General features: G+C 43.2%; 1 protein-coding gene across 1 annotated transcript; it reads right to left on the reverse strand.

Annotated features, from left to right (window-relative positions):
- Positions 1-1,359: 1,359 nt before the first annotated feature.
- Positions 1,360-5,826, reverse strand: prmt1 (protein arginine methyltransferase 1). Its single transcript, XM_053514907.1, has 10 exons — positions 5,740-5,826; positions 4,720-4,815; positions 4,471-4,626; positions 4,131-4,194; positions 3,873-4,015; positions 3,616-3,703; positions 3,386-3,501; positions 3,119-3,269; positions 2,737-2,858; positions 1,360-2,558 (listed from the first exon to the last, which is right to left on the reverse strand). The coding sequence occupies exons 1-10, from the start codon at positions 5,806-5,808 to the stop codon at positions 2,475-2,477; spliced, it is 1,089 nt and encodes a 362-aa protein (XP_053370882.1). The 5' UTR covers positions 5,809-5,826; the 3' UTR covers positions 1,360-2,474.
- Positions 5,827-11,493: the final 5,667 nt, after the last annotated feature.

The raw sequence follows: 11,493 nt of genomic DNA on the forward strand, positions 1-11,493 counted from the left end.
TGCATAAAATGAGTCAGATGAGTTACACACTGTCATGTGAGAGGTTCAGTCTGTCCACACCTTAGTAACAATAATAATAACAATAATAATAACAATAATAATAATAACAATAATTGCACTATCACCTGTCATTCATTTAAAATAAATAGAAAATAAATTAATAACCCTGATTATTTGAGATTTATTTTTTTTTTTGCTCCATTATAGTTACAATAATCTAAAGATGGAGCACCGAGGACAGAAAACGGTGTGAATTTGGTGTTTCAATAGAGATAAGCTTCAGAAATCAGCTCAGTGTAAGTGATGATGATGAAACTGGACAGGCCCCCTTGCGTGCGTGTGTATGTGTGTGTGTGTGTTTAGTACACTTGAAGGTGAGTGATGTACAGTTCAATGTATTTATTATGTTTTAAAGGCTAAATGTATTAGTTTTACTAACTGTAAAGTGTTGATCTCAGGAGGAACAGCGACATCTGGTGGTTGATTGAAATTAAAGCAGCCTCACTAACAGGACTGTAATAAAGTGTATATATGTGCAGAAATCACTATATATGTATAAAATTTATCTAAAAACCCCTTACACTCTAGTGTCTCTAACTGCTGTGTAAAGTCTCCTCAAGCACGTCCCAAAGACTCTGCCTGGGGTTAAAGGTCAGGTGCGTTCCAATTAGCCAGAAGTGCCCTGTGAAGTGCACTACAGAGTGTTCAGCCATGTTAAGAGTGATTCCAAACCACAGGGAGCAAAAATATTCAGAGGGAACAAGGGAACAACAGCTCTTCACTTCACCGAAAAAGGGAATAAATAAATTCCCATCAGTCATTGCGTATCGCTGGAGCGTGAAAAAAATGGAGCTCTAAAAAGCCTTGCGTTTGCAGTTTCACATGACAATTTTAGTTTTTTACTGTAATTGTTTGAGGCACCACCTCATCACTACTCCTTCGTTGTTTTCTTTACTTGATGCAGGACAATTTGACTCTTCTGAAACCGAGGAAGATTTTTGTCACGCCCACAGGATGTCTTTTCTACGGGACAGGTTGTGTAAGAAATAAGAAGCTCCACACTGCATGAGTTAGGGATAAATCACTTGATGCAGCAGAATCGTATGAATCACTGCTATCCATGGTTAAATCCAGGTGTTGGTGTGTGTTGTTCAAATAGTCCACACATTTAATATACTCACATTTATTTAGTGACATTAAGCTGAAACGCTTCAAACTCCTGATTATTTTTATTTTCCACAAAACACAACATTCTTAAAGAGGAACAGGAACACACTCATTAAGGGTTTGAGGTGTGCGTTTTATAGAACAGATTTTGAAAGACGAGACAAGATTTTTCTCCCAATTTGGTTTTATTAAAAAAAAAAATGCAGAAAAAAAAAAAAAAACAGTTCTAATGGACAGTTTGGCCGTCTGAAGGCCGGAGCAGTGATGAATACAAACTGAAGCTCAACACACTTAGGACTGGTTTGCTTTCACACGCCTGTGATTACACTACAGTTATTAAAACTAACAGGCGCTATCAGACGCTGAGCCCAGTTCAGTTATTTACGGTTCTCCAACACTGATTGAGGAAGCAGTCGATTCTCGACACACACAAGGAGGAGGAGTTAAACCCCAACACGAGGCGGTACGACCCCCGTCAGGACGCAGGCTCAGTATTCGGGTGCTCAAAGCAGCCGCTGAAGCGTCACAGTTTGTTTTGTAACAGCGAAAGGACTAAAACATTATTAGTATGACATCTGCACCTTCAGGTTTTTCTCGCACCCAAAAGAAAGCTGGATATAAAAACTGACTGGGAAAATAATACCCAGGTGAACCGTTATCAAAGCGCCCTCTAGTGAGCACACTTTAACACTCAGCCAATCACAGAGCCGGGCTCAGGCTCCGAACCGCAGCCTGAATTCATAAAAAAAAAAAAAAAAAAAAAAAAAGGTGGTGGATTAGTAAATGGAATTTCAAAAATACACCAATGATCGACTTGCATTTTCCCCAGACACACAGACACACGCAGGTGGAGAGGAACAACCAAACCGTCACAGGAGGCCCTTCTTACCCAACTACACGCTAGAAATCAAACGGGACAGGTGTGTTGCCATGACAACAGGATCCATGACTGCACAACAGGTTAAAGTGGCTGAACATGAACACTATGTACAGGCGAGAGGGAGCCAGTGCACGTTTCGTGTGTGTGTGTGTGTGTATACATATGCTTAGATGCCTGTTACTGGCTGAAAAATTCTGGTACAAAAAAAGAAAAACCCATAAGATAAAACAAATGCTGCGTGTGTGCGTGTGTATATTGCACAACAAAAACGCATCTGCGTCGTTATTGTATAGAAACTCCAGGTGTGTAAAAGTCCTTTAGTGATCTCCATCAGCACGAGAGCTCACTCTAAAAGGAATGAGGGACACACACACCCCAAACATGCACTGATTTCCCCCTGACAGCCCCCACACACACACATTGAGGTTTAGCGCATCCTGTACTCCGAGGTCTTAGACATCTCACAGAGCTGACCCTTGAAGTCGATGTCTACAGTGAAGTCCAGGTCTCTCTGCAAAACACATTTAAAACACATTTAAACTATATAATTAAAGCACTATTGAATCATGCGCTCCGATTGGTCAAAAGATGTTGATTAGTTCTCTGTAACAGCAGCTCTGTCAGTAGACACAGTACAGTTAACGGTAAAGCTATAAATAATCAAGGCAACAGTAACTCGGAGGACTTACGTTGTTCTTGACGTTGGGCTTCATGCTGATGGTGCCAAAGATCTCCTCTCCGGTCTTCACGGTCAGATAATCATCCAGGTAAAACACTGTCTGCTTCCAGTGGGTGTAGGGAGACTCCGGACCTGAGGACACACAGCGAGGACGTCAAGATTCAATCATTTGTCACATTACAGCACACAGAAAAGACATACATTTTCACACATATCCAAGGTAGGAAACTGGGGTCAGAGGGTTTATGGCGCCCCCTGGAGGAGGAAGAGTTAAGGTTAACGGACCATGTTCAATTATTTCATATATTAAAATATAAACCGCTCTGAAACACCAGCACTGCTTTCTCGAGGGTCAGGGTCAGCGTTGTGGCTATAGAACCCCACACACTCACTGGTGGAAAAGCCGGTTCTCTTGTGGCAGCGCGTGAACTCGATGTTGAAGTAGGTGACCAGAGCGTGGATGTAGTCGTTCCTCTTCACCTGCATGCAGAAGGGCGAGGTGAAGGACAAGTCCTCAATCTTCACTGTGTAGATATCCACCTCCTGAAACACACGCGCACATACACACCACCACATTGTGTTAACTAGAGACCAATACAGACCATCTCTCACACTACACACCAACATCTACACGAACATGCAGTGATCATTTCGGCTACCTTGATGAGACAGGAGCTGGTGACGAGCTGTTTGGGGTCCACCACATCCACCAGCGGCTCCTTAATGGCCACCTCCTTAATGCAGGACATGTCAAAGCCATACACGTTCTCCCACCCTGAAGAAGCGGAGAAGAAAAGTTGCTCAAAAACCATATACGCCAGAGAGACTATCAGCATCCCTACAGGAGAGACACACATGCACACACCCCGAGGGGGTGGGGGGTACTCACAGTGGATTTTATAATCCTTGTACTGCCGATCCTCGATAGCAGTGATGTAGAGCGTGGCTCTGTCAGGGAAAATCAGTCCGTCTGGTTTCTGAAACAAAAGCATGTTTTTAAAATCATTACAAACATCAACATTTACACATTATACTTCTTACACACACACCAAAAATAAGAACTCATAACTGTTTGAAGGTTCAGTTTTTTTGTTTGTTTGGTTTTGTTAGTGTCAAATAGAGAGAGGAGACGTCTCTGGTCCTCACCAGCCACTTGTCCCGGGCGTAGATGACTGTGTTGAGCATGGACTCGTAGAACAGACAGTAACCCATCCACTCAGAGATGATGATGTCTACACGTTCCACTGGGAGCTCCACCTCCTCCACCTTACCCTTTATAATGGTTACAACTGGAACAGAAAGTGGAGACTCAGTCACGCTTTACAGCAGAAACATTTATACAAAATGACTACATGCAGTTCTTGCACACTGACTAATATATATTGCGTGTGTGCGCACACTTACTGTGATCCAGCTTGTTAGCCTTGACGATCTTCACTGCATAGTCAGATATGCTGCTGCACTCAATCTACAAAATCAACACACAAAGTTTACACTCCGGACCAGACACACAGCAAAGTTCTGGATCTGTAGCCAGGTTCTGCCGGTCTCACCATCATGACGTGACTTGTTTAATGATACAGTTCTTACTCTCACTAATTTTAAGTGGATGTGAATTGGTAGGGGAAGAACTTTAATTAAAAGGAATGTCAATCAGGCTCATAGGTGAACTTGCAGTGATGAGGTTGAGAAAGTGAGACAGTCAGAGTGTGTGTGTGTGTGTGTATGAGAGAGAGAGACTCACGCCAATGACTTTCTTGGCCCCCGCCTTGGCTGCAAACATACACAGGATGCCGGTACCGCTGCCCACGTCCAGCACCACCTTGTCCTTGAACAGGTGCTTGTTGTGGAACATGGAGTTTCTGTAGGTGAGGGTGCGTACTTCATCCTTTAGCATCTCCTACAGACAGAAAAAAGAAAAGAGTGAAACAGGAGGACACTGGAGGAGACGAAATGGGGTATTAGCGATGAGGACCGGAGCTCGTGGCCTTACCTCGTGGATGCCAAAGTGAGCGTAGGAGTCAAAGTAGTAATCCTTGGACGTCATGTCCTCAGCAGCAGGCTTCTCCGAGCTCTCTCCCTGTGACACCTCCAGCACAGGGACAAGAGACAATTAATAGACAACACAAAGCAACAATATCCCGAGGTATCATATACAGTCATTAAATACATCATTAAAGTGAGGTACTCCTGAAGACGGAGCTCCCCATCTCCCTGCCATGTGAGCAGCTTTAGCTTGTAGCTCTGACTAGCTAGCCACCATGCTAACAACGTGGAGCTCCTACATAACCGCTTTACAGCTTCTTTACAGCTCTAACGGGTTGGAACCTTGTTCAGATCTCATCCTGACAACCTAAACTGGCTGTGGTTATAATTATTAGCTTTAGCTCGCAAATAAAATCCCATGCGTTTCATCTTTTCATTCGCACCCGTTTTTAGGCAAACCCCGCCTCCCGTGCGTATTGATTGGCTGCCAGATTAGCGCGCCGTAATCGTAGCTTCTTGTCCAGCCAATGACATCATGAATCGATGTAAAGTCTAGCCAATCATCGCGAAGGGGCGGGATTTGTCCTAACACGGGTAGGAACTTAATCCCATGCGGTGTCGGTGTGTGCACGAGCCAATTATTCTGTTAGGTTAGCTAGCTAGCCAGTGTGATTCAGCGAGAAATTTAAACTACGGATTATTCTCACATTTTAGCCTTATAGAAATATCCAACACCAAAGTTTAAAGATGAACGCGAGAGTTTTAGTGAACTGGTCAGACGGTACATTAGCAGCGTTAGCACTGAGCGGGTTTTCTGAGGTAACCGGGGTTAGCTAAAGCTAAAGGGGAAAATGGATGATGCGCACCACAAAATTAGCCTGTTAGCTTTAACGAAATAAACCGCCAACGAGAGACGCTAATAACGAAAACCCGACGCGAAACCTAAGCCTAAACACATTCCAGTGTTCCCCTCCCGCGCGGCGGCTGTTCCCCGGGCGGCTGAGCGCTTTGTGTCGCGGCGGCTCACCTCCATCCTGTCCGCGGTCTCCGCCATTTCGCTGATGAATGAGAGAGTCTCAGCGCGGCTACACAACATAAACCAGGCTCCGCCTCCACACTGATGCTCTCTGATTGGTCAGTCCATGTGTAGCTCCACCTCTATTATCCCGCCCCTTTCCTTTTAACTCGAGTGCTCATTGGCTGAGCAGAGCAGCACTGTTTTCTCTTCAGGCTGTGTGTCCTCTTTTTTTTTTTGTTATATAAAAAAAATATATAAATATTAAATGTGTCTTGTCTAAAACAAATTTCATGTGTTTTATGTTGGTCTGTACTTTGAGAGCCACAAACAGCTGGAATTAAATTCCTTGTGTGTGTCAACATACTTAGCGAATAAAACACGATTCCGATTGTTGATGGAAGGATCTGGGTTCGAGCCCCGTCGTCATCAGTTGCTGCTGTTGGGCCCTTGTTAAAGACCCTTAACCAGGGGTGAACTGGGACTAAAAAGTGGCCCTGGACTTCATGGCCCAGAGCAGCCCTCCACATCCCACATCATAATTCATTAATTAACAGCACTTACTAGTATATAAAAATATAATGCAATATAAAAATAAATGCTTTTTAAACATATTATTTGAAGTATCACTGAACATATATTAGGTCATATTTGTAAAACGAAAAAACAAAAGAAAAAAACATTAAGACAAACAACATATACAACTATAAAGACAATATTTTAGCTGGTGAGGAAAAAGGAATCAAACTCAACAGGTAATCTGGAATAAAATCAGTATCAGCAGTAACATTTTCAGTATCATTTTAAATAATATTACTACCATAATAATTAAAATGAGTAACTGGTTTTCTAGAAGGGGAGAGGTGTTGGTCATCATCAGCAGACACTGGTTCCTCATCACTGACCTGCTGCTGGATCCAGCCTTGCTGTCTCTGACCGTAATGCTAGAGCCATCAGAGCCTGGGAAACTGCAATTTTCCCTCACACCAAAGGCATAAGCTGTTCATTTATTTCACAGAATCGACATCTAAAGCTTTTTTCTTCTTTCCGCGTAACTTTTCAGCTCCACCTTTTCTTTTTTTGTCCATTTCCATCCATGGAAATTATTATTAATTATTTGCTCAGAATAGTTTGCTGTATCGAGAAAGGATCTATATCTCTCCCTTTTTAAATTAGAAGTGAAAGGGGGCGTGTTTCAGGACTCATTGGAATAGACCAACCTAATTGGGAAGGGGGGAGGGCAGTACATTCATGTGCACACAAACACACACTCTTTGTCTGCGATGCTTGTGCGATCGAAGCACTCATCCATCCAGGGACGGATTACGGGCCGGGCCAGCGGGGCCGCTAGCCCAAAACAATTTGCAATGCTTATCAACAATGTATCTTCGTTTGTTTATTTTAGAGGGCCTACATTCTTTGATCCTCTGCCTACAAGGGCCCATGACCCTATAGGGAGGGCGTTTGCCTGCCAAGGGCCCTTGAATTGTGGTGGTTGTGGTGGTGGTGGTGGGGGGGGGGTCATTGCTTTCAGGGGGCCCCCGGCCCTGCTATAGGAACTTTAAAGGGAAATGGGTGCATGGGAGCCTACTTTTAGAAGGCCCTCTTAGGCCCTCCTATTATGGTCCTGGCTTCTGGCTACCAGGGGGTCCTAGGGAGGAGGGTGTAGTGTACCTTTAGAGGGCCATCTGATTACAAGGGCCCCTACCATGGGGCCCCTGGCTTCTGGGGGGAGGGGAGGGGGGCGTGTTAACAGCCTTACAGAAGGCCCTCTGTCTAGGGAGCGGTAGCATGGTGGGATGCAGGCGGTTAACCTGCCCGCTAAGTGGCCCCCAGACCAGTGTAACAGTGTAAGAGTTTGACCAGTGTAATCACTCCCAGGGCCGTAGTGGAGGCTAAACGCAAGTAAACACGGTTTACCCACCTCTGAAATTTCAGAATTAGAGTTTACCCACTTCTCAATTGATCTAAATGCACATCACAGTATAGTTTATGTACAAAATGTGATCACAGAATTCGTAGTTCACCCACCTCTTATTTTACCACTACACCCCTGATCACTCCGTTCTGTACGGGGATATGGTACACAGGTGGATTCTGGCATGGTTCAGCTGGACACGGTACACATGTAGTGTGATCACTAACCGTGCCCCAACATGGCTATCACTGTACATTCACACCAGGAGAGACCAAAGCAAACACGTCGCCAAGGTCGTTGAAGAAGCTTCGTTGTTAAATTTGCTTTATTCACTTTGTTCGCTCATTGGAATGTTTGATTTAGCCTGTTACCGTGGGGCGTTGGTAAATCTATATATTAAAATAGTTTTTTTACCGAACCGCGCCATAACTCATTACATAAGGTTAACTGACTTTTAACTTCTCTTTTTCGCTCTGGTCGCCCAATTCGCTTCGCTGCCAGTGAATTTGCTTTGTTCGGCCAATTCGCTGACTCTCCATAGAGAAATAATGACTTTCATCGCTCTGGTCTCTTCTGATGTGAATGTTAAGACAGGGGGATCAATAATGACACTCCAAATAATAAATATTTGAATGAATTTGAGAAAGTTGGTGTTAATAACAGTTTTTTTCACATTGGAGAACTTGCAATGCGTGAAATAATGGGGAGAGACCTATGTTTTCCCATGGTAATAACCAGGCTGCTAAATAGAAATGGGATGATTAGCAAAAGTGCTTTGATTTAGAGCATGAATTGTATGACATTGAAATTGCATGATCAGTTGGCAGTGTTGATTAAAACTGGACAAGTTCTAATATTTTCGGACTTCTGTCTGATGGTTATTTAACTCGATGCTAGAACAGCAGACAGCATGCTGTAGCAGACAGTTGCTACCCCTCCCCCACTATCTCACTCAGAGTGTTTGTTACATTTCCTCCAGTCAGCCAATCAGGTGTTGTGACTGTTGCACCTTATACCATCGTCAGATTTATACATGTCAACTTGCATCTGGCAAGCTAACGCCCGGCCACCTCTCAACTACATGAGCGCACTTCTCCACAACATTCTGACAACCCACGTGTAAACCTGCTGTTTATCTAAGTTATTGGTTTATTAAATATGACACGGGTGGGTAGTATTTGTGATTTCGCTTACTTGACCATTTCATTCTGTTGGTGTCCTTGAATTTATTTGTTCCTGGCCCAGGCCATGATATGACTGCCCCCTAGCTACAAGGATGTAATTGTCTTCTTTGAGAAAGCTGCAAAGCAACAATTGCAGATTATAACAGGTACATGGCATTTTGGTTCACTTTTGTAGACATTTCCATTTCTATTTCGAACTAGCACATTCTGGATAATTCAAACAAATAATGTTGGTTATGGTACGATCTGGTTGTGCTACGTTGCTACCTGTCTCTATAAACAGAGATGGGTAAACTGGTGCTAACATTAACGTGGGGTAATGGCATTAGGCTGTACTGATTATGAGATCCAACTTACTGTATCAACTTAAGCCACCTTCTTTTTACTTTTTCTGAGGTAAAAAGCGGCAAAAGATAGTTTTGTTAACATCATTCTGCTTTTACAACACGCTACACGTACGCTGCACTAGTTTGGACCCACAAGTGGCATGATGACGTAGCAACTAGCCATCCCAGACAATGCTGGCGTTTTTTGGGAGGGGCTCGCGAACGTTTTGCCCAGGGGCCCACACAACCCATAATCCATCCCTGCATCCATCTGTGTAGAAAACAGATGCAATATTATGTTTTCCGTCATGTTTTTAATATATTTGCGTACTGACTGGGCTCCTGGTGCTTCAGATGGCCAGTGCCCTTAACCCTCCACTCACCTCATAAACCCAGGCCCTGCACGCCTAACTTAAAACAGTTAACAGTCATGAGGGTGAAAAACTTTTGAGGACACCAAGTTTTTTGCTGTTGTAAAGAAAGAAAATGATTTAAAAAAAAAAAAAAAAGAAAATTAGTTATTTTTGAATGAAAAGAAAGGGAGAAATTGAGTTTTTGTGAAAATTGGGATTCAGAATGAGCTCCAAAGTTAAATAAAGAAATCACAGCGTACGGATGAGACAAACATTTAGTATACTTCAAATACTTCATACAGAAATGTTCTCCTCATGTGTCTACCACTATACTGTATCAAACTGTTAGCCTGAAGGTGAGGGCAGAAATGAGAAAAACATGATATTTAGAATATATATATGGTGTTTGGATGACTTAAATCAGTGACTCTATACTTACAGAAAAGCAAAGATGTAGATGTTATGAACCTGAAACCCAGGCATGATGTGCTGAGGAGAATAGGCTGAGCTGAGCATTTCTGATCTAGCTGTGGAGGCGGGGCTTATATCATGGCTGAAAAAAAGAATTAGCAAAATATCTATAGAATATTGCAAATTACTGACAGAGAAGGTCTTAATGTGGTGTTAATGAAATAGTTGGTCACCTGCCTACCACAAGGGGGCATCAGTGGGGTCAGTGCCACCACTAGCATCTTCCAGTCATTTTAACACTGCTCTCTCTCTCTCTCTCAGTTATTAATGTAGACTGTGTACCTATCAGGTGATCAGCCCGCTGATATCGATATCGAAAGATGCCAATGTGAAGAATGTTTACCTTCCGACATGACAGTGACCCAAAGCACACAGCTTTTAATATTGTAGAGTCTATATGTGCAAAGCTGTGTGTGGCATTTAGAAGATGATTAACCTAACCTGATTCCCTTTTTAGGAGGAGAGGTGGGGTGATCTTTTTCCAAATCAGTCATTCTGTTTTTTAGGCAAATTGTCAAAACAATTTCAACAATTTTATTGTTAGGAGAGACATGACAGAGTTTCATTCACAGTGAATCACACTAGCTATAGCATTCATCATTAATAATTTCCACAACATCAACAGACTCACCTGTAAACCTCAACACCTTTATTAAGTGACACAGGACACTTAATCAAAAGAGAAAACAACCTGATGCTGTTGCTGGCCCAGGTGACTGCAAGAACTGTCAGAAATGTAATTGCAGGTGTCTCACCATAATAATCAGACTGTGGCCACCTGACACTGGAAAAAAATACTGATCTAATGGCTTGTTTCTGTAGGCCAGTCATTAGCATGTTGTGTGTAGGATGAGGTTTGGGCGATGCTGTACATGGGTGTAACTGATGAGTCCCACAGTGACTGGAACAGCTTGGTCTTCTTGGTGCCCAAACTCGACAGCTTGGTCCAGTTCTGCAACACAGTCTTAATTTAATGCATACACAATGTCATGACTGAATAAAGTGCTCAGTCAGAATGGTTTTATTTGACATTGGGCTTAACAATGGGGTATTAGCAGAGTCCCTTAGCTTCCATAAAAACCACATTTCACTCCAGTTCAAGCTGGGACAAAAGGGACAATTTAATGCCTTATAGACAGAATCCCCCATCCACATAATGTCCATATAGAAGTTAAGTTAAGTTAAGCCTTTATTCGTCACACATACATTACTGCACAGTGAAATTCTTTATTTTTCACATATCCCAGCTTCTTGTTAGTAAGCAGGGGTCAGAGCGCAGGGTCAGACATTTTTTTTTACGGCGCCCCTGGAGCAGACAGGGTTAAGGGCCTTGCTCAAGGGCCCAACAGCGGCAACCTGGCGGAGCTGGGGCTCGAACCGCAGATCTTCCGATCCGTAACTCAGAGCCTTAACACACTGAGCCACCACTGCCCCTAGAAGATATTTACAGTAATAATGGCAGTGGCATTTACAAAATCTCAGGGCTGTTGTGAGGTCCAGGAGATGGGACATGT

The sequence above is a fragment of the Clarias gariepinus genome, chromosome 16 (assembly GCF_024256425.1).
Source record: "Clarias gariepinus isolate MV-2021 ecotype Netherlands chromosome 16, CGAR_prim_01v2, whole genome shotgun sequence".
NCBI classification, from domain to species: domain Eukaryota; kingdom Metazoa; phylum Chordata; class Actinopteri; order Siluriformes; family Clariidae; genus Clarias; species Clarias gariepinus.